Source organism: Pholcus phalangioides, unplaced genomic scaffold (assembly GCF_987345545.1).
Source record: "Pholcus phalangioides strain wild (caught in Gottingen) unplaced genomic scaffold, Ppha-v1.0 ptg000042l_1, whole genome shotgun sequence".
Classification (NCBI taxonomy): Eukaryota; Metazoa; Arthropoda; class Arachnida; order Araneae; family Pholcidae; genus Pholcus; species Pholcus phalangioides.
The window spans coordinates 1118796-1143723 of NW_028301628.1; the positions used below are offsets into that span (position 1 = coordinate 1118796).

The following is a 24928-nucleotide window of genomic DNA, read 5'->3' on the forward strand; positions in this document are numbered from 1 at the left end:
TGGTTAAAATTAAAGCTCTTGAGTCATGAATATGCCTCCCAATAAGCAACAGGGCACAGCACAGAGACCCATGGCCCCTGCTACCCATCCTGCAGAAGTGCTCCTAGGCTGAGATCTTTGGTGGACTCTATTATGAATTTGTAGTGTAAAAAATGAATCACATCTGATGAGAAACATCTCGGGCCCCTGGACAGGAACCCTGCCGGACCAACCCCTTTGTCGGGGTCATACAGGGACCTCAGTTCAATAGGAGCTTCCACAATAAAATCTGACCTAGGATCAGCACAAGCATGCTAGCGATTAAAAACGGTGTGAATGGCATAGAGCACCTGCCAGCTTGGGATTGACCAAAAGAATAACCAAGTGTGTAGCATGGGAGTGACCTGATCCAAGTTTAGATGAAACATGCATTAAATATGCAGAACTAACAATCACACACAGGAAACTGAAACAAGACCGCAACATGTACTACAACATTCATTTCACTTTTATTACAACATTCCATTTACAATTTTTTAAACTCTAACAGAATAATTTACATAAAACAAAAATTTGTATATATATATATATACAACAAATATATCCTTTGTACACCAGCTAAAAAAAAGAAAAACAAATTTCAACACAAAAACTACTTGATTATTTGAAAAAAAAATTCAATTTTGGCAACACAAAAAAAAAAAAATCTATCATTATTTACATAGTGGCACTTCATGAGCGAACCATGCACAGTAGGCATGTTGCGTGGTAACAATGCATTTCACTCGAAATGATCGTTTCAATAACAGGTAAAAATTAAACACATTTGTTTGATACTACAAAAATTGTACAGGGTGATCCAAAAGTAAAAATTTGGTACCTCAAAAAGTATAAACAGTAGCACGATAAGATTTTCACAGGAAGATGAGATTTTTTTTAACAAAAAAAAAATATTGCCAAAATAGTTTAATTCTCAACCTACAGACTGCACAGAGGGACTTCAAACCTGTTGCTGCCCTTCAGTATTTAAATAGATCTGCCACTTTGGCAATTCACTACCAAATGAGTTGTGTCATGTGCGCCTCTGGCCTAAAAGCTGACTGTGTGAATGTGCTTTAGTGCTGCCATCTATTTTGTAAACTTTTGAGTGAAGTGTGATGATTGAATATTTATACTGTAGTAAGCCTGATGTTCAGTGCCACAAGTTTTTAACCACGAGGTTGATGCTCAAAACTTTGAAGTAACTTGAAACTTTGAATGTGAGCCAGAAAACCAACTTTGCCCAACCACCACTGTTTCGACGGTGGGGTTGAGAGAGGACCTGGGTCATCAAAATGCGAGTTCATCACTATAACCACACGATGGCAAATTCACCACTGACATAAATAAATGAAAGTGGCATCTATCAATGACAAAGCTATTCTGGCAATAACATTTTTTGTTATTTAAAAAACAAAATCTCACCTTTCTGTACGTATAGAATAGTGGAAAAAACCCATAAGTTAAAGTTCATATTTCTTGAAATCATTCTTTTGGACCACCTAGTACAATGGAACCTGCGTATGACCATACGATACTGTCTGTAACAATAAACCTGCCTATAACGATATGATTTACTTTATTTGGTCCCAGCAGAATTTCTATTCAATAAACACATTCATATAGCACAAATATTCAAGCTGCACAATGATAACCTGTCTATAATAATATTTTTTCTAGGTTCCTACAATATCGTTATAAACAGGTTGTACTGCACACAAACAAAAAAAAGGAGGTTATGGATACCTGAAAAAATTCCAGCCTTCTTCTCCCAATATAAGGCTGGGAAGATATTCTCTTCCCTTTAACCCAGTGTTTCTCAAAGTGTGCGCTGCTGTCCCTAGGGCGTCGCTGTGAGCTGGATACATTGATGTATGCCTGTTGAGTGCTTTGCAATGGTTCTTTTTAAGCTATTCTGGGGAGCCATGGATAAAGGCTATCATAGCAAAGGAGCCCTGGGTGGCAAAATTTCAAGAACCACTGTTTCAACCATAAATATCAAACTGAGTCATCACTGGTCTTTTCAGCAAGTAATGCACACATAAGTATATGAACTGCTCTTGCATCTTGTAAACCAAAACTTTGATTTATGGAACGACGACAAATGCTTTACGATTAAACAGGTGCTGCTCTTTCAAGAGCCAGTCTCAATCTTTTTTAAAAATCGTTTAAAAAATTGCAGCCAAATATCACATTGGTGGATGTTATTTGAATGACGGATCTGCAATTTTAACATTTGTATATACATGGATGCTATATAGAAACAATGTATGTCCATAAATATCTCAAATGTGATTTTATAACACTTGCGAAATATGCATATCTGGTGTAAAATCAAACATGTACGCAGGACTAATTTTTGGTGGGTTTGTTGGGGGAGGCGGAGTTAGCATAGTCAAAATAATCCTACTCTTACTGCCAATGGTTATAAAAAATTCCATACTTATTTGAATGGAAGCCCAATCATTTTGAATACTTGAGAAAGGCTAATTAGAGTGTGTACAACACTTAATGTGATCACATAAGTTTTCGATAGCAAAATAACCGATTGATAACTATAGCTGAAAAAGTCTAGGTTTCAAGTACAATGACCATACACCCTGATGTTCGAACAGGACATATGGAAATGGGTCAAATCTATTTTTCTTTCCCACTTAACTGGTAAAACGTACAATCGTGTTGTTGTTTTAAAACAGGATATTTTCCCCCTTTGAGCTGAAATCCTCTTTTTTATTCAACCATTGTGAGGATTTTGAATGGAATTGTGTATTATGAATTATGATATTTTTATACGTTCCCCATAGATTCCCTTGTGTAAATCTTCCAGCCAAGGAGCTCTGAATGTGGTCAGTTGAAATAAACTGACCTTAGCTGAAGAAAGGCACTTTTTTTTTTACTTTAGTCATGCCTTTAATAGAAAGAAGAAATTGCAAAAGCGCTCGCTGCGCACTTATATGGATCATAGTGACTATGGATAGCCACCAGGACATTGTGAATTGAGTATGGAAATTTTTGTCAATAAGGGAGCTTTTTGTTATCCTACATAGTGATGCAGGTTGATAATAACTATCAGGGGGAAAAAGTGCCAGATTCCTTTTGTCGCACCACTGTCATTTTCTGCACACAAGACAATTAGACCGGGACCTGCAATTTATTGCAGGTTCCAAATGGCAGCTTCTTATTCAGTGGTGGATGAGCTAACCCCTTAGTGTGGGACTCCCTGCGGTAGCAATCTTTTTCTGCGGTCATTTCACTGTTTCTGTCATACATCCGTGTGAGGAAAGTTTCTGACAAGGACAAACCAGGTATCGAACTCGCGCACCTCTAAAAATCCTTTGGTACTTCAGGTGAGTATCTTATGACCTGGGCTACCACGCCTAAGAGTCTGATTCAACCTAAGCTTTAAAATATGAAAAATAAAAAACTTTGGTTAATGTGTGTTATCAATGTGTTTTTGTCTGAAGTCCTGATAATTGTAAGCAATTTTTTTTCCAGGTTATGATATTAGTCTATTTCCTACTTTGTGAGAGTGATAACAATATCAGAACGATAATATTATACATGACTTTAATATCCCCTTAAGACTGGGAAATTCTTGAAAACATGGATGTTTGTTAAGTATTTCACTCACACTATCGATCGCACTTGGTCTTAAAAGGATAAGCAACATCGACTGTTTTTTCTGAACTTTTGTTTCAGTCACTTTGAGATGAGGAATGTGCTCCTCCCTGCATATGTCCTCAGGTATAATAAGATTATGGTGAAAGACATCTTTATATAACTTTGAAAGTACATTTTTCATTTTTTTTTTTTACATGCATATACCCATTTTTCATGTGTGCTGTATAAATTATCATGAGCACTGATGCCGTTTTTGGTGATTTTACATGAATGCAACATTAGGGGAACATTAAAAGGCACTAAGAGCAGAAAAACGTAACTTAACAAGTAAAAAATAAATTTCTTTTTGCTTTTCTAAATAAGTGCTATTCCAACTAACGAAAACATTACAGAAAAATTTTGAGCAAGGGGGAAAAAATTCACAACTCTCAATGCATACACATTTGGAAATGCTTCATACAAGTAGGCGTAAGTTAGAGCACTTATATAAGCAACTGACTTTTCCTTTTTAACAGGCACTTAAATTGCTGAATCCAACTGTTTAGTTTGGTATCCGTAACAATTTCTTTTTAATGCAAAATTATTTTGAGCAATCTTCAGCTTGGACAGAAACTGAAATTCGGAAATAAAAAGCAGTGCAAAGACAGGAACCTGAAAGAGGAGGGGAGGGGGACATATTAGTAAATTTATATGATGTCAGAAAATAAACATGAATACAAGTGCCACATGTGTACAGAAATACAACTAGAAATCATAAACCGCGCAGCACGAGTTGAAAAAAAATCCAAACTTTATGCCTAATGGAACAGCGGGACATACCTTGTTGGGTCGACTCTGGTGTCGAAACCGTCAATCTGCAATGCATTCATCTCTCTACTGAATCTAGAATAGCTGAATGATATCTGAAATGTAATGATAATATATATATATATATAACAGAAAAGAGAGAGAGAGAGAGATATAATAGAAATTTAAAAAATTAATTTAAAAAAATCAACTAGTTATTTTCAATAAATTTTAAAAGGTATAAAATCTCACTCCCAGATGGTGCTGTATCACAGGAAAACTTGACATAATGCATAACACACAAAAAGTAAAGGATTGAAAGAGGTAAACCACTGTGTGTTACGGCCAACTTTGTCTAAAAATTTCAACTCTTCCCCCTCCCCAATTTCTTCTTATGGGAATATGTCAAAGACAAAGTTTACACCTCAAGTGTAACTAACATCAATAAATTGAAGACAAGAATTCTAGAAATGATCTAGACCAGGGATGGGCAACATCTGGCCCTAGAGGTGATTTTTTGTGGCCCTGACAAGGTAAAAATACTATATATTTGAATTATAAATGTATAATCATTATTTGAGCGATTGATTCTAATAAAAGACATCCTGAACAAACTATTTACATTCATTATTTTGGGTGGCAAAAGAAAAAATAATTACCATGTTTTCACCATACTACCTTTGAGTATACAAATTGCTCATAAAGTTTGTTATAGACATTTTTGCCACCTTGTTAGGAAATTTATTTGTTGCGGCCTTTGTAATTTGTAACAGAATACATATTTGGGGTTCTGTTAACTCAGACGACATTTTTCCGAAGTGTACGCAAACTCATTATGACATCTCAAAAACTTCCACCAACTAGATTATAAAGACCTAAAGGGCAAAAATATGACATATTTGATAGTTGAGTTCACATCGCCTTTGACCAAAAGAGTTCCACACTCAGCCACAATGATTGTTCGCACCGAAAAGAGAGAAGCATCATTTCTTCTCTAAGATAAGACAAACTAACATATAAGCATCATAAGTCAAATCTAAATTTTGAGATGGCAGGTTGGTGACTTTCAGCGTTGAACCAGATGGCACTTCATAGTATTACCACAGCTCCATCTGTACAAAATTTGTATAGTTGTGAAACGGGTCTCTTATATATACCAACATCAGATAGATTCTTACGAACTGCTTGTCTTTCAACTTCTAATCCTCTTCCAATAACACAGGAGCTCAGCAAATCATAAGATACATCTATACACACCTGGGTTTAAGCTACGGTCGAATTTTTCGCAAAATGCGAAAGAAAATCTTAGAATTCGAAAGAAGTAGTAGCCACTTTCGCAAAAATACATACCGGAGGTACAAAACGAGTAGACATCCAACCATAGGCATACGCAGAATTTTCGGGGGCTTTCAATTTTTTGTTCTTCTCGGGGGGGGGGGGGGGGGGGGGGCGGTTTACATTTTTTTCTTGCAAAATAACACCATAATCTCGGCTTCAAGAGGGGTTAGAACCCCAAAACCCCCCTTTGCGTATGCCAATGCATCCAACCATCAATCATTAGCATTGTAGCATTTTGCTAAAGCTTTTCCCTTCATTTTCGCTTTTTTGCTAAAGGAATTTTTTATCTAGCTTAAACCCTGATACACACTATACGTTGTCCTTGAGCAATTTACTGAGCTCACGCATAATGTGAATGGGATGACAAGGTTCAATGATTTCTGAGACAAACAACAAAACTTTCCCCTTGTGATGATCAATTTTTTCTCAGTATATGAAAAAGACTAGTGCCAAGCTTTCAGTATCTTGTGTGACTGAAGGTTTCAGCAATGCATTCTTATCAGTTTGAGCATGGGACAGAAAAAAAAAACTACAGGCATATATTCATTTGTTAATCCACCCTCCCCTCCCGAAGAACCAGAGTAATATTATGTAGACAGACCTTTGGGGCAATGTATAACACATAGCCCATGTACACATTTGAACCCAGCTTGATATGCATTATATTTTTCTCTTTCATTCTAGTTTCCCATCAGGACTCCCCAAAAGCTTGAAATTGAATTCCTGCTAATGATTGTTTGATATCATGGTTTTGCTATGCTTGCACAATTAATAATATGGTGAGGTTGTCAAGAACATAATTTCAACATGCAAAAAAAAACAAAACCAAACAGAATTAATCTGGATGAATTCTCTTACCTGTTCAGAAAACTTTTCTTGCTTGAGAAATTTCATCGGCTCGAAATGCGAGTGGAATTCTTCAACCAATGTCAATTTCTTCTTTAGAAGATGCTCTGCAATTGAAAAAAAAATTAATGCAGAACATTTTTTTGTTTTGCTCACAACTTAGAAAACTCAAACATGCTCCAGTCAAAAATAAGTAATAAGTAAATAATGTAAAAAACTAAAATAGAGGAATTAATTATGTTATCTTAAAATTAGAGGTGGTTGCCTGTGTTGAACAGATTCGGAAAATCATGAATATTTTGAGGAACACACAACTCTTCTCTGGCATGCAAAAAATTCATTAGAAATTGATCAGAAGAATGTTTACGAGGTGTGCATGTGCAGTTCAGCTTGTTTGTAAGCAGACCTTCAACGTGATACTTACATAACACCACAAAATTCAAGAGTAACATATCCATAGACCCGGCACAAAGGTACAGTCAATGATCATAGCCAATTCATTTCAATTGTTGCCAAACTAAATTATAATATTAATGTTCAAATTCAAGCATATATGTAAATGGGGGTAAAATGATGTAGTTCTGTGAACCTGTAATTGCGTTGCACCAGTAGCTGGGATGGCCTGAAAATATAATTCTTCTTTGTGTGTATAACGTTGCCCAGATGCACCCAAGCTGCCACCTACCACAATCGTTTTCTTAGAGAGTTCACACTTAGATTATGTTATAGTGAAATAGTTTGTGCTTGGGCACTTGTCATATTTGCTGGTTGGGACATTCATTTTAAATATTGCATCGAACAGTCTCATTTAAGCCTTTTGCAAAAATGATTCAAGGCATTCAAGGTTATTGCATCTTCAATGTTGTATTGTATTTTTCATGAATTTGCTTGATTTGAAAATGTCCACCAGTACTTCAAGAGCATTCGCTTCTGTGTGAACAAGGTATCATCAACTATGTACATCATGCTGTGGCCCGCTATTGGTTGATGAATCCCCATCCAGATGTTTGGTTATCCTTAAACTCTTTGTCCACAGACTCTGAATGCTTACTGATGAACTTGTGTTGTCCTTTGACGTTGAGGTGAATTTGTCAGTTCAGACTGACTGATGCTGCAAACTTCCTATGTATGGTGACATTCATCTAATACCTGGTTGTATGTTATGTGCAATCTAAAATTGATTTTAAGCTGTTCTGGAAATTAACTGTTGTCAAACTTAATCTTTAAAAATCAAATTGAAATTCTAGTGTAAAATGAACATTTTTGGTGAAAGAATGTCTATTTTCATAGTGTTGTCCGCTAACTAAAGAAGTAAAAAACAGAGTTCAGGGATGTACCGATTCGGTACCCAAGCAAACATTTACCACATTTACTTCGAAATATGGAAGACAGATTGCAGCACCAGCAAAACACTAAACAAGCAACAAACTCTAACAATAGGCCACACATACACTCGCAACACACATTTCAATACGTAGTGACTTGTTAGAAATTCCGCAAAGGAACGTGTATGAGGTGCATGTACAGTTAAGTAGTAGTAGTTGTGCCATGCTTGTGTGAAAAACCATTTCTCATCTAATCACCAAAGACACTGGAATAATAGTTTCCAATGCTTTCCAAAAGCTATTATTGGCTTGCTAATTTTATATGCAGTGAAACTTGGCCAAGACAAGACACTTTATAACAAGGGTGCTCAACCTCTAGGACAGTGCAGACCACTTCATTGATTTGAAAAAGTGTTACAATCCACTTATATGATCTGTAAATATGCCACAGGGATCTGGAAATGTGTTGTGAGTCAATCAAGTCATGTATTGGGGCATGCACTATGGGCTGCTTGAGTGATAGAAATGTGCTTTGGGTAACTTGAGTGATCTGTAAATGTGCCCTTTAGTTCATATTTTTAAAAATTTAAGTGTGAGGTCACATGTCACATCAGATGACTCCATGGGCCACATCTGACCTGCAGTCCATGGGTTGAGCATACATCCTTTATAAGATCGAAACCTGTCTTAAATGAAATCAAAAGAGTCCTATAGATTATAAGTGTTTTATGTGTATATGTGATCTGCATCTTTATAGAACAGAATACCATTTCAGCCTCTTGATGTGCAGTTTTGTACAGGTTCCTCTGTATTTGCATCAGTCTCTGTCCAGTATCAAAATGGATTGAATTTCAATGGCCCAAGAAGCTGTAATGTCATTCTATGTTCCATTATCAGAATGACTAATTTTACTCTATTTAAAAATAGAAATATGATACAGATGAAAAACTCACCAATGATATAACCCATTGTGACATCATCAGGTAAACGTATCTTTTCGCCAATACTTATGAATTTGCCACCACTGTAAAAAAAACCATTTATCATTCAGAAAAATGTGAAAATATTTATTGTTAATAATACAAAAATATAAATTGATCAGTTGAAGCCATAAAATGCAAAATATTTGCAAAAGCAATTCAAGCAAATATTCTTTTTTTCTATATTTAAATATAGTCGAATCCCATTATAATGAACTCCAAGAGACCAGAGAAATCACTTCGTTATAACATTTCATTATAAAGGAATTCCAGGTTTTTTGCATTGTTCCTATATAAACTTATTTGGAAGATTAAGAAAGTGTTTGTTAAAACGAGATTTTCGCTATGATAGTATTAGTTAAAACAGTGTTCGACTGTACTAAAAAAATTAGTGTAATTCATGTCTTCATAAAAGTGATTTTATGAATTCTTATAGACTATTACCTTGCTAGAGGCGACATCTTCAGAGCCAATGCCCGGCTTATACAGAAACCAGCACCTCCAGTCGCAAACCAAAATGATATGTTCTTCTGTAAAAATCAATGGTATTTCAAGAATAAAATATATATATATATATACAAGATATACGGAAGACTGGATGTTGTGAAGATATTTATTATTTGAGATGTAAATTTTTTTTTTTTTTTAAATTAACATCTCAAATAATAAATATCTTCACAACATCCAGTCTTCCGTATATCTTGTATTAACAAGTGAAGAGCGACATTCATGTCATATATATATATATATTCTTAATCTCAGATAAATGAAATTTTTTGTAAATTGCATGGAAATAAATTTTTCCCACTGAAAAAAAAAAAGTGCAGTAATAAACAGAGTATGCCGATTTAAATCACAAAATTTAAATTCCATTTTTCATATTTAAAGAACTTCATTTATATTGAAGTAAAAAATAATTTGGTATAAATAATATATTTGATAAAAATTTTATTGCAATGTGGTAAAGTCAGGTTCTTAATTAAAATAAATATAGATCTGATAAATTTATATAGACTTGAACCTCCTCCCATGACAGAGCAGAAGGATAGCTGATCTATTTCCAGATTTGCTTGTGTACAGAAAAATATAGGGAGCTTAACTTAGATAATAACCACACCAAGAATTTTCAATGCATTACAACAGGGTTTCCCCTAATGAAAAAAAAGGGGAAATTATTTTTTGTATAAAGCCTTGAATTCTATGCTGTAACTGTTTATTGACATATCAATAGCTGTTGTACCAACATAAATACAGTTGAACTCTGTTAGTGTGAAAAGTGAAAAGAGAGAGTTTCTGGTTTCCCACCAACACTCATTTGATCAGTGAAAGAATAAAATTGTGTAAATCATTCAGCAAGATCATGCACGTTGAACATGCATCAACTGATTGCGTATGAAACAATATGGTCAATATGATGATTTCAAATCATTTCAGGCTTGATGTGAACCTTCTCAGCTGTACGAATGTCCTGCACAACATGTGACACTGAGTTGCCCCAAAGCTGAATATGCCAAAAACTGACGTACATTGCAGAACAATCTGGAAAATTTCTAAAAGAAAAGTGTTGAAAACACTATTATGGAAATTTTTACCACAGAACATTTCCAGTCAGTTGAGGGCTCATTGCAGAGCAATGCAAAAACTCTGCTTTAGGGCCAAGCCATCACCAGGCATTAACTTTACCACCGAGGATAGTCCTCATAAATAACAGTACTTTTCATTACAAGAAAATAGTTAATCATTGAAGTTAATTCAGTTGACTCAACAAACTTTCATGTTACATAAACACAGATTTTTTATGTTCATATTTCTTGCCTGTTAGTTTGTGTTTGTCAATTTATACATTAATTCTATTAAATTTAAGAAATTAGATGAAAAAGTATACGTTCTTAACCCCATAGCTGCCAACTTTGGAGGATGAGAATTCAGGAGGTTTTCGATACGGATCCAAATTCCATACAAGAATAAATGTAAAAGGGATCTCCTAAAACATTTCAGGGGTGTTTCATTAGTAAAAGGGAAATTTCAGGGATATTTTACCGTTGCAAAAACAGTGACACCGTGCAAGCCATCGCCAATCATGGCCAACCAGTAGGTTAAAGTCCTTGGGTTAAATTACCTCTCAAAAATCAAATCTCGCAAACCAAAAACATCTTCGTTGGAACCGAAACGGGACATGTGGCTGCAGCAGATACAAGCAATCGTGCCAATTTTGGATTTTGAAAGGCTGGATTGGCACGTGCTGATTAGAAATGTGACGTGATTTATTGTGATTTGACGAAATAATAACAATTTACGCAATGCAGTTAAATACACAATGTGTAAATTGCAGCAGTTTTTTTTTTGGGGGGGGGGGAATAATCTTTTCCCTAAATGTAGGGATTTTTTTACAATTTGGGAGATAAAAGAATTTTTTGGGAGTCTGGGAGCTAGAGTAGAAATTCGGAAGACTTGGCAGCTATGTAATGGTTAACAAGATTAGTTTTAGAGAGAAATGATGTCACTCTCCGCTTTTCATACGAAGTACGAAAGCCTGGATAACCAAGCGGAGATCGAGAAGTTGTTCAGAAAGAAAATTCACATTCCTCTGTGAATGTGAATTTTCAATGGTTAGAACACTCACCCGGACAGTGAGAGATTGGTGGTTCGATTCCCCACAGAGGAATGCGAATTTTCTTTCCGAACAACTTCTCGATCTCCGTTTGGTTATCCAGGCTTTCGTACTTCGTAAGATTAATTTTGCTTAGTAAGCACTCAGCTAATTTGAATTTAAAAAATCCGATTCAAATCAATTATTTTTCTTTTTAAATGATGATTTTTTTTTCTTTTTATGCCCTTGTAATAAACTTTAAAGAACCAGAGGTTTTTTTTACTATACCCACACAATCTGATAGAACAGCAATGGAAACAGCAATCTGATAGAACCAAAAAGTTTGTTATAAGCTACTTCGCTATTGTAGGTTTGACCAATTTGAAAAGGTATAAACACTTACCTCTTTCTCATCACGGCTAATAATTTCTAAAGGTGACCTGATACTTGGTTTTCCCAAATACCATTCCTTCTGAGGATTATAACCCTGCAGTAGTTTCAACAAACGTGGCACATTCACATAATTATCATCGTCAAAATGGCAGAACCACCTAAAAAGAAATGTCCAACCGAAACAATATATAAATTAAACAAATCATAACAAGTAACACATTTTCTGCTATATTTTGAGCTTTTATAGAAAAGAAATATGAACAATTGGTGACACAACAATGAGTTCCGTGTTAATAGAAAATTTGAAAGCTGGAGAAAATATATAATGTACACAAAAACGAAAGCAATAACTTACTTTTTAGAGCTTTCTAAAAATGTGTCGAATTCTACAGACATCTTGCAGCACAGCGCTTTTCTATAGTGGAAATAATATATATTTAAATCAAATGCTGGTGAACTAAAAACACCCTCTAAAGCACTCTAGATACATTTCTTAATATGGAATATTTGTGGCATTTCAAAATAGTAAATAAAGATCTCAATAATACTATAGATTAGAACTTACCTATTGTGCGATGATGAGCAATTTGTATTGATGAAATGTCCTCCTGCAATGAGAAATCATATAACATGAAAAAAAACTTTAATAATATACATTCATGGCTATTTTACTAGCAATATCTTGACTCATTTCATTTATTCATCCCTAGAAGTCACTACAGTAATATCTCGAAAAAAAAATTTAAAAACTTGCACCTCGAAACAAATTTTCTTGAATCGAATAATACAGATAGATATATTTTAGTGGTTCATTTCATGTTTTTTTAAATGCGCCTATATAGATAGTTATTTCTTTAATGATTTTTAAATTCTCAGATGTGTAGCTTTTTATATGTGAAAAGGTTTATTTAGCGAATTTTTTTTTTCTTACTATAGTTTGAATCACAAAGAATATAGTTATGTATTTGGAATGTAATACTACTTCAATACGTTTATTTTATGGGTGACTTTCAAGACTCTATATGACCTCTTTAAGGCCCTGTACAAGCAGTACAATTCAAGATAGATTTTTTTAAAAACAATTTTTCCGTCTTTCTATACGTGCCATTGACTATGAAAAAAATTATCAACTCGAATCAGCTTGAGCATTCAAGGGTTAAGTTTCTAGTTACTTACTGCCTACCCTGCATACAATAAAAAGAAAAAATTTTCAATTAAAAAGGGTAAAAAATTAAATTAACCTAGAAGATAGAAAGCTAACAATATCAATATGCATTAATACAGCAGGGGCAAAATAAAAAAAACTCACTTGTCTTAGAGAAATAAAGAGGATCATCCGAGTCGCTGAAGAAATATGTCTGAAAAGAAATTGAAGTGTAAATAGATATATTTGAAGCATTTAAATTTACTTACATTTTAATTCACATAAAACAATTTGCAAATTACTTAGACACAAACACAAAAATCAATAGAAAGAATCAACAACATAAGCACTAACATTATCATGACTTCTTACACTAGGTAAAATTTTGATTCTGAATAGATACGTATAATCCCCCCCCCTCCCCGCCTAGATTTTATTTTTGCACCAAGGGGATTTCACAAACATGAGGATTGATTAGGCTGGTACGTACTGTTTACATTTAATTCTGAATAGCTCTTTTTTAATGTTTTTATCTGAGAATGTTAGTGTGCAGACTTTTTACCATGAGGTGCATGCATGATTAAATTGTAATAGTAAAATACTTTGTGTGCAATGGCTTTTCTTTTGAATGAATCGGTATATTCTGGAAAGTTGTGTGTGTGCATTATGTGTGGCCCTAACATATTTATAATATCACAGTTATCTGTGGTTTGTGTTCGGGAAGTGCTGCAATCTGTTTTACATCTCTAGGAAACTTAGACCATATTAGAGTGGAATGTAAAGGGTCATTTCTTCTCTGATCCACCATCTTGATGAAACAACAATGCAAATTAAGCTAGAGATATGTTGAAATATTGCGCAACATCTAAAAAAACGATGTCACAACGATTGAGTGCTGTAATGCAATTTGTGCCAAAGGTGCCCAACAAGGTATTAAAACAGCGCTAGACAAATCCTAGGTATCACCCATAGATCACCATAGTGACTAAGAAAATTAAAATAGGCACCTGAAATTTTCTATGTGTGATCATCAAATGTTGAATCTTAGCACAACATAAAATTTTTGAAATTCACGTCAGTGCGTCAACTAATATGAAAGGAGTGGTCACCAAGTTTCAGAAGAATAAAAAAGTATTTAAGGTCATATCTTGACGAAAAAGAAAAATTGTTTCGCAAGAAGTTAGGCTTGTGCTTAAATTATTTTTTTCAAGCCATGTAATATTGTATGCAATTTTTTTTACTATTACAAGCAATGTACAGGGTGTCTCATAAATTCGTAAATACAATTAGTACTACTCTTAATTTAAAAATTCATAAAAAAAATCAAAGGAATCTGTATATTTGAATGCTGTTTGCAAAAAAAGTTATTCACACGAAGGGAGAATTTTTTTAGTACAGAGAAAAGGATTAGTTAAATTTTTCTTCGAAAGAGGGCGCTGTACGAAATCAAATCACTGGAAATATGCAAATCAGAGTCCTATAAAATGTAGGACATATGAGTTCATTTCCGAATTTTCTGGTTATTGGCGTTACATAAGCTTTTCATTGTGATGTTGACGGTAGTGTGAATAATGCCCTTTCGGTGAAGTAATTTTACCTCAGCCGCGCGAATCTCCGGCCGAAGGTTTACGAACGTTTCGGGCACAGAAGACATTAGAGAAAAAAATTTCCACGGAATAACGTGATTTGCTTACGTGCAGCGCTCTCTATCGACAAAAATTTTAACTGAATTTTCTGTTGGTACCAAAAAAAAAATCCCCTTTGTGAGAACAACTTTTTCACAAACCACATTAAAATACACCAAGTCCTTAAATGTTTATGAATTTTTAAACTATTTATGAATTTATGAGATACCTCTCCTGAATTTCTTTGCAAAGACGAATCACTGTATTAATATAGTTGCAGTTGAAACATCTTGGCAATATATATTGCGTCAAATACCAACCAATATTCAGTGGGAGTTATGAAGGGAAAGGGAAATCAAGAGAAAATTTCCCACGCACACTTTGATACAAACCAGAACCATACATTGTTTAGTTAACAGTAGAATATTTATTTTTTTTCCAGGGAATATTACTCAGGATTTACCTCTACAAAAAGCAATAGGAGGTAGAAAACACAATACACAGAAAGTTGAGCACACAAAAAGGAACGCCCCTCTCCCACAAAACTAATAAATCCCTTCCGGAATCGGAATAAGATGGCGGGAGCGTGCGCACACATCGAGAGTGGGTTCCCGCGCAAGTGGTTAAAAACACTGTGGGAAAAAAGAATTTATTATTTAACCGGGTCCCTTTTTCCTAACATTAAATGGGAACATAAAAATAAAAACGGAACAGGAAGCTTAACGTGGGCGGAAGAGTTCGAGAGCGTTGCCACGTACAATATGTTTCTCACAGCAAAACGTTCGATTTCCCCAAGTTTTCTAGACATTGGGCCGCAAATAATGCACCGCAGCGGCGATGTTACGGGTCGGTTGACTGCGGTAAATCTGAACGCGTGACGAGGGAACGGGAGGAGGGGGAATTTGCTGGGTACACACACAAGAGCTCTCATACATACATACAACAATGTACAGAATGATGGAGGGGAGGACGATCAAGCATTCTACTATACGCTCGACCGGCCACGGAAAGACCCACCAAACCAGAGAAAATAGCTAAAATATTCTGGAAGATTATGCTAAACTATAGCAAGAGTACATCGCATATAAATTCAAATATTCATCCACCATCCAATATCTCATTATCATCTCAGAATTTATTAGTTATTGAGTTACGACGTCATTGGAAGAAAGTTGATATTAGCCACGCAGTGAAAATATACGAATCGCCAACGGGGGTGGTGGGGTACCTACGGAAGAATAAGCGGGCTATAGCTCAGGGCGGCGAATTTTCAGGAATGAGTGGTTAAGAAAATTAGAATAGAATGCGAGAAAGCCGGTAGAAAGCGTATTATAAATACGCACCTGCCTAGAAAGAGAGGGATCAGGTCAGTGAACGACCACAAGAGTGACCAGAAGATATGCAAGCATGGGAGTGACCTATAGTGCTAGAGGTTAAGTTAGTGAGCGACTAAAAGAGTTAATAAGAGAGCGAGGGACCAGGTCGGTTAGTGAACAAAGGCAGTGATTCTCAACCTTTTTTTTTGCCCATGGCCCCCCTTTCAACCATTTCTCATTCCTGTGCCCTCCCCCCCACTTGCGACCATGATTATTTCCTACCCCCCCCCCCCGTTTTCTCGTTAGAAGATATTTATACTCCAAACAATATTTGAATAACTATGTTTGAATTTAATTAATTTTTGATTTATGAAAATAATGAAAAAGCAAAATAAACATAATACAGTAAAAAAAAATACAATAAATTATTTTCCATCAATGTTAAACTTTGCACACCCCCCCCCCCCCATCTTTGCGTATGCCAATGATAATACATATATCAAGGATATAGGTTCATATTGTAGCCATACTCTGAATTTGAAGAGATAATAAGTGAGAGAAATTTTATATAAAATATTTGTTTAAACCATTCATTCCAGATAAATCATGTAAGCAATGACAAAACTGTTCATTTGGGGGAAAAAACTAGTTCAAACAATTTGTGAATATATAATGAATGATGCATTACCCGAATTTCAAACCCACACAAGAAATCATACATACATAATCAGTTTTCAAATAATATTATTGGTTTGTTTACTTAAATTTCTCGACACGGATTTGCATTCATCGTAAAAATCTGATGTCTCGTTGGATGACAAGCTACGTCCAAGTGGAAAACGAAGCAACGTGTGAGTTGGCTTAAACAGAACACAATATTTCACATAACACACAACAGTCCGTACTACATTCAATATACAGGGTGCATGGGTAACAGGGCGTATGGAGATATTGCTTTTTGTGTCTGTTTGGTATGCTTGGTTGCTTTGTGAGTAGACAGTATCTACTAAACTTTTCCTGGGAGCCTCATATAAACGATGACTTGGGTAAGGGAACCGCGGGTGACAAGAAAACTACTGTCCTAGGTGATATAAGCAGTGTTATTGTGGTTATTATGCCGAGACATTTTCAGGATCTTATTGGTTCAGTGGTACTGCGATTGGGTCTGATTATGCTGTCAAAATAGAAATACACGATTTTGCATTGAAATGTTTGTGGGATCGATGGTGTATTTTTCTTAATGTTTATACGCATGAATTGATGAGAAGCATTCTTTTAACAAAATGCGGTTTTTGCATTGCTACTGCCTAGTTAGATAACATTTCTGAGCATAGGCGTACACAAAGGAAGGGGCTTTTCCATGGCCCGCAGGCTGGAATCTTTGACGGGCCCCAGACCAAACTTTTTATGAGCCCTTTTGTAGTGAATTTATAGCGTGAAAAAGCAAAAAACTTGTAAGAATCGGTCCAGGCCCCGTCAGACGGGAACCCCCGTGGGGGCTGCGGGCCCTTCCTGAGCCGAGATAATGGTGCATTTTTTGCTTTTAGGCAGTAAAAAATGAAAAAAATCTCCTTGGGAAGAAATTAAAAGTTGAAACCCCCTCCGTTTATACTTATTAATAGCTTTGTATATGGCTTCCAATTACAAAGAGTATCTAAATAACGTGTAGTACTCAGATATGCCATTCATGTTGCAAGGGGTTGTATATAGTTATTAAAATAAAAATATTGAAGGTTTTTATATGGACACCCTGTGCTCAAGAATAGAATCATATTGCATAGTTGTAGCCCTCTCTCTTCTGATGCCAACAAACAAAAATCCTCTAAAATCAACGATTCACCAGCAAAATACCATACGCCCTGTTACCTACACACCCTGAGCATGCGTTCTTTCAGTGCAAGACTCAGCATCAAGCTGAACAGTTTGAGAGATTTATCTTCTCCATCCGCATGCTTAGACAAAGAAATGAGCTGGATAGTTCACAAATGGATGGGGACACGTGAACTGGGTTGGTGTCAACACGAGCTTTATAGTAGACTACAGGTGGTGGTGGTTGTGTTACATAATATGAAATAAGATCTTCGGCATCTCTCATCTTCCTGTGGATTCTCATTTATACAGTTTTGAAGCTGTTAATTTTAGCCTTCAATTAGTTTTTGGTCTTTTTTATAGCATTCCTTGGTGTTTTAAAAACGTATCTTTAAATTTTGGGCAGAACCTGAAACAAATCAAATTATTTTCCATAGAAACTTATGGGAAATCACTTTTCAGCTAACGTGATTCTAGAGAATGAACCATCTTCGTTAGTCCGGAGGTATCACTAATATTAAAATACAATATATCATCGTTAAATTTCATTGTCAGTATCATGGCAATATAAATCTTTCAGCTACCAGTTTTTTAATATTTATTTAAATAATAAATTGCATAATTAAAATTCGATATCATTTGAAACTACCAATAATTTTATTTTCGATTAAATATGTCAATTTTATTTATAATTGTGATGGATTCAAAGAAAATTGATATTCGGCCGCCGAACATTCGGTATTCGACTCTACCTAATACAACGAAACCACCGCAAGCACGATCGAATTACCGCAACACAATACCCCAATAATATAATAGAAGGGGAACAATGGACGTTCGAAAACAAAAGCCATCTCCCCTGCTATAACGGAACCACGACAATACGGACACCTCATAAAAACAAAGCCTATGTAGGCATCACCATCACAGGTCAGAGGCAGAATAAAAGACCGCAAAACCAATAGGTCATGCATGGTCAAACTGACACAACACACTCACGCGCAAAAAAGGGAGAAGAATCGGGGAAGGGTCAAAGGACGAATATGAGGACAGAATCCGGTCCGGTAAATTAACCAATTGAATAAAGTTTGTACGTGAACAATTTTGAGAGACTGGACATCAGATAAAAATCGGATTTAACTCTCAACGGGCCCTGCTCCCATTGCCCTACTTTGAAAAAAAAAAGTGCGGGCCAGCATTTCACAATAGATCCATTTCACAATCACTTCGGGGGAAATTCGCTCCAAATTCTTCGACACGATCTCCTCGTGACAAACATATTCTGACCTGAATCACAAAAACAAACTAGTCATGCTATGTGAGAGAAAAAGTACACTGTCTGGCTTAATTTTTTTAATTTTTATTTTTTTGACTGGCAAGGACTGTGGATAGCTACAGCCGGACCTCAGTATAATGTCACTCTTGAGGACTGCATAGAAATGCCCTCGGGGGTAAACTTTTAAAATACTGATTATGCTGGCTTTAGAGAAATAGCGTTACATGCGAGTTGACGTTAAACGTCATAGTATAATACCGACTGTAATAAATACTGTAGGGGTTCCAAACAATGGAAAAGCTATCAGAGCTGTTACCTAAGGAACCGTTAAATATTTTACCCTATACCAGTAGTTCTCAAAGTGTGATTCGCGGCTCCAAGGAGAGAAGAGTAGAGAGAATTGATGCGTTTCTACCGTATTACTGTGTGGTTAGAATGACCACAACCACCATTAGGGTTGTGCGACAGGTAGTGGCACCGGGCTCCGCTCTCACGGTAAATTATTGGAGGCTTTCACAAATTTTTAAATTATTTCTTGTAATAATTTAGTTCTTAATTTTCATCTCAATTCTGGATGATGTATGTAAAAATAATACTGAATTTTCATCAATTGCGAAATCATTAATTTCATTAATTCTTGATTTTCATTGATGCTGGAATTATTTCTAGTTAATCAATTCTAATTTTTTTTAAATTTTGGAATTGAATACAATTCCCGAATTTGAAGTTTCGAGAATTGTTTCTGACATTAGTTTAAAATTGCCTTCAGTGCTGAAATTTCATCAATTTCTGTGTTACTTTACATTTAGTTGTGTTTCTGAAATTTTTTGTATGGAATTTTCTCAACATTTCTGTATGTTCTGAAGTAATGGATGCCGATTCCCCCCCCCCCCCCCCCGCGCAATATATATAAAATTGTTGAGACGCTCCTGGCCCCGCGTCGGGTAAGGGTGGCCCTGAGAACAATCATAGTATTTTGCCGAAGAAAACAACTTTTGTCTCCATGATCAGAACCGCTCTTTAGGGACATGCAACAGATTCGCCCTCTCTTCTCAAGGTGATAGAAAATTAAAAACTTCTTGAAATTTTTCTTTTGTAGTTACTAAATTGTGTGGAAGGTGGCTGCGCTTGAACTATGAAAACGCTTATAAAAATCTACTGGCACAAGTTATTCTCGTGCCCCCCCCCCCTCCCGTGATTATTCTCAAACCGGGCCAGCGTTCAGTAAGGGCAGGCCTGTCCATGAAGGGCACAGAAGGACTGCGATTATATACGTAAGGAAGCTGCGGTTGTCAATAGCTCAAGTTACATCACCATATAACAATGGCTCGCGAACTTTGTCGTTCCCTTGAGCTAGTCAACGTTTATCCGCGGATCCCCAGAAGCCTAACAAAAAGTACTGCTTCAAAGCATCAAACAGGCGCACATAAATATCGGCAGTACACAGCGATGCCCTTAGGAGCCGTGACGCACACTTCGAGAACCACTACCCCATGCAGTTACAAAATAAAGCAATGGGGGGCCGTTGGAAGTCCTGGCCAACAGATTCGTCTCGAAGATGCATCAGTCCATGTTCTGATAACTTCACTGGTTGGAAATTGCCGTATGGCGATATATGACCAGAGTTGGTGTGCGGTAAAGTAGTTGCGTAGGCAGAATTTTCTCGGGGGGGGGGGGGGGTTCAACTTTTAACTTCTTCCCAAGGACATTTTCGTTTTTTACTGCCTAAAAGCAAAAAGTGCACCATTATCTCGGCCCAGGAAGAACCCGCAGCCCCCACGGGGGTGGGGCAGACAGGGCCTGGAATCTTTGACGGGCCCCAGACCAGACTTTTTATGGGCCCTTTTGTAGTGAATTTATAGCGTGAAAAAGCAAAAAATTGTAAGTTGGGCCATGGGAAAAGCCCCTTCCTTTGCGTATGCCTATGCTCAGAAAGGTTATCTAACTAGGCAGTAACAATAAAAAAAACCGCATTTTGTTAAGAGAATGCTTCTCATCAATTCATGCGTATAAACATTAAGAAGAATACACCATCGATCCCACAAACATTTCAAAGCAAAATCGTGTATTTCTATTTTGACAGCATAATCAGACCCAATCGCAGTACTACTGAACCAATAAGAACCTAAAAATTTCTCGGCATAATAACCACAATAACACTGCTTATATCACCTAGGACAGTAGTTTTCTTGCCACCCGCGGTTCCCTTACCCAAGTCATCGTTTATATGAGGCTCCCAGGAAAAGTTTAGTAGATGCTGTCTATTCACAAAGCAACCAAGCATACCAAACAAGCACAAAAACCAATATCTCCAGTTCGTCGCGACACCCCTGACAAAAAGTTGGCGAAGAGCACACTTTATTTATTTATTTACAAAACAAAAACCACATAGAAAGGACAAGACATGAACTTTGAGAAACGCTGTCCCAAGGAAACACAGCGGGCGCCCCGGTCGGACTGATGGTACAATAACCGGAGATCCCCTTTTTTAAATGAAACTTTACGAATAAACAATCTTGTGGCTAGATGGCAGGTACGGTCGCAAAACCTCCGTTGGAATGAAAACCACTCGGAAACAATCTACATTGGCAATCAAACACCCAGTTTTCACTGGGTAAGCAAAAAAAAAAAAAAAAAAAAAAGCGCGGGAGTAGCACCAGTAGCTAGTGTCGAAAAAGGGTCAAAATCGCGATCAAAGTTATTCGGCACCCGTGAGTCACTGACTGGGATTCCCACACGAACCTCTTTCTTCGGCATTTTTGTATATACGGCAGATGATCCTTGATGATTCTCTTCACCCGCTGTATATTTCGCCCCCTCACATTTCTTTTTCTCCCTCTTCAACTTTTTCTTTCCTGTAGGACACATACACAGTAAGAAAATCTCGGAGAATGCAAACAGAAGAAAAGAGGCTCCCACAAGGAGACAGACAGAGTTCAGTTTCCCTCTTTTTCTCCATTCTTTTGTCTGAAGGTCCCGACATGGAACCGTTTTTCCCCCCTCGAAAACCCTAAAAAAAATTTGAACCTAAATGTTTGAATTCAATACCGTTTTTTTTTTCTATCACCTGAAGATAAGAAACCCGTTACTTCCACCTTCGAAACATTCGATTCGCCCCTCATTGTGTAACACCACCTGGAAGCGACACGTGTTTTATAAGAGACTGGATACTTGGACTTGTCCCCCCCTACAAGAGGGGCAAAAACACCATGACCGTATTGGATATATTCACTGCATAATACTTTGATGTTATTTTTGGAGCAAGGTTGCTCAACCTTTAGGAAAGTGCGGCCCACTTCATTGGTTTGAAAACATGTCGTGGGCCGGTTTCAGTGCTCTGAAACTGTGCCGCGGGTCACTTGAGTGATCTGTAGATGTGTCGCTTAGTTTAGTTCATTTTTTAATAAAATTAGGTTTGAAATCGCGGCTCATCAGATGACTCCAAGGGTCACATCTGGACTGCGGGCCATGGGTTGAGCAATGAGCATGCATGTTTTAGAGCTTGCGGATCATAGGCGGAGATTGACTTGGAAGTCTGGGGGGGGCAAGGTCATTATTGCTGGGGGGGGGCATGATGATGTCAATTCATCTATACATATATACATTAGATCAATCGACTCCACGTTTGACTCTGCCCCCCCCCCGTATCTCCGCCCATGTTGCGGATGAAATGCAGGGACACACCCCTATACGAATAATTCAAACCAATTGCAGCACTAAGATTTTTATAAATATTTACGTGTTCACCTCGTTTTATGAAGTAAATATTAATTTTTTTTTGTTTCTTTGCCTCAAAGCGGTTGAAAGCCCTCCAACGCGATTCTGGCAAAAATTAATTTTCTCACAACAGAATATAATTTCAATTATAAATGCGATCTCTAACATCATTCGTCAATGTAATATAGCTACGGGTGAATATGGTGTGGATGGCTTTGAATGGTGGCACAAAAAATAATTATCTTGATGAGTTTTTCATGTCGATTCCATCAACTTCATCCGTGACCCCAAGTTCCATGGGGTGTGCGTCCATCCTGTCTTATCATTAGGACTTAGGACTAATTGAGCTGCAAAGTGGTGCGTATACAAGTAATCAGAAGTTTGTGACATTGCTGCTTAAGCGAGGTCCATATTTGAGACTGGGCCCCTACAACATCAACAGCTGTAAAATTTTTCATTGGTGCGCAATAAAAAGATTGTTTGGGTTCAGTGCAAGGCCATAACCAGAAATTTATTTAGGAGGGGAACAACTGACATTACGGTGGGGGCTAGACCCCCCTGGCGTCTTCCCTCTCACTACGGTCTTAGTTCCATGGAATAGACCACCATCGGGGATTTCGTGCGAATTAAACTGTTGTAAACCTCTAGTTTAAAAGGAAAACACTTCCTGAGGTGAAATCTCAGCGAAAAAATTACCAAAGCCTCCTAGAGAGACTAGTAGAGAGTAATATCTAGGAGGGTTTGGGATTACCTAACTGCAGCCAAGTTGAAGCAGTGTTTCTTTTTTCGCCCATGGTCCCTTTTTTGGACCATATTTTTTCCTTGTAGTACGTACACTGTGTTTACCAGGACCTTCATATCCAGAAGCGAGTCCCTTCCTATTTATTCAATTGATTTCCGAGTGAATTTATAGTGTAAAAAAATCACTGGAATCCACACCCCTCCCACCCTAGGGTACATATCCCTTCAGCTTGCAGGAGATTATACGAGATTCGAACAATAGTGTGTAGCACCCTGTTCTCTCTCTAATATTTCACTTAAATGCTTAATTTTATTTTCTCCAAAAATCTCTGTGGTCACTTTCCCCCGCTCTTATCAATTGCCATGGCATTCGTTTTACTTGATTTTCACCTATAGCTCCCTTAGGCCGGTATTACACTATAAAAGTGTGATAAAATCCATTTTATAAAACTGAAAAATCTAACCAATAAGGTTATTGGTTACATTCTAGAAAATGCAACCGTTGACCTTATTGGCTGCATTTTTCAAGTTTTATAATAGGACTTTTATCAAACTTTTATAGTGTAATACCGGCCTTAGAACAGAGGTTGGTGAATCCCAGGCGACAGATCCACTAAAAAAATTGGCACCTAATGTACACTTCAAGAGACTGAAATATAAATATTCCATTTAAGGCCGGTATTACACTATAAAAGTTTGATAAAATCCCTCTTATAAAGCTCAAAAAATCCAACCAATAAAGTTCATAGGTTACATTCGAGCAAATGCAACCAATAAGCTTATTGAATTCTTCAAGTTTTATAAAAGGGCTTTTATCAAACTTTTATAGTGTGATAACCGGCCTTTGACAGGTTTCCGTTTTATAAAGGTGCACATAAAAGCATTTATCAATGAAGGGACTATGTTTTGATTCCGTCGAACACAATCTCACACAATGTCCTTCTTAGATAGGTTTCACTATATAACTGAATTGGTAAGTCTGACTACAGCATAAAATTTTTGGAAATTATATGAAAAACCTCTTCCCATGCTTTTCAATCTCGTCTCAGATCAAAGAATACAAATTTCTTTGAACAGTTAGGAAAAATGTTTGACCCTGAATAAATTTTACTGGTGCTTAAATTTTTTCCCCCAATTTTGTCAAGCCCTGCCATAGAATATCCCAAGGACGTTAAAAAAACGCATACGTTCTACTTAGATGAAATATTTTACAAACAGTTCTAATACCCCCCCCCCCATATTCAATAATTTCTGTCGTAGCTATGATAATGTTCACCTGACCTGTCCTGGGGCGCACAGTGAAATCTTCCTAGCTATGTCTTGGGAGTTTACCGATCTACGTTGTCACTTATAGTTTGAAGCAGACTGTGAACACGGATGTGGCGCATTCATGCCCACCTTCA

General features: G+C 36.7%; 1 protein-coding gene across 1 annotated transcript in view; it reads right to left on the reverse strand.

Annotated features, from left to right (window-relative positions):
• Nucleotides 1-464: 464 nt before the first annotated feature.
• The window catches only part of fng (Fringe glycosyltransferase), a 48366-nt gene continuing 23902 nt past the window's right edge, over nucleotides 465-24928 (reverse strand). The window contains exons 2-10 of the mRNA XM_089254677.1: nucleotides 13207-13255; nucleotides 12463-12505; nucleotides 12253-12312; nucleotides 11908-12055; nucleotides 9359-9444; nucleotides 8888-8958; nucleotides 6622-6716; nucleotides 4459-4541; nucleotides 465-4290 (exon numbers count right to left, since the gene is read on the reverse strand). Of these exons, the coding sequence (XP_089110803.1) occupies nucleotides 4236-4290; nucleotides 4459-4541; nucleotides 6622-6716; nucleotides 8888-8958; nucleotides 9359-9444; nucleotides 11908-12055; nucleotides 12253-12312; nucleotides 12463-12505; nucleotides 13207-13255 (690 nt within the window). The 3' untranslated portion in view covers nucleotides 465-4235. The remainder of the gene's footprint in view (nucleotides 4291-4458; nucleotides 4542-6621; nucleotides 6717-8887; nucleotides 8959-9358; nucleotides 9445-11907; nucleotides 12056-12252; nucleotides 12313-12462; nucleotides 12506-13206; nucleotides 13256-24928) is intronic.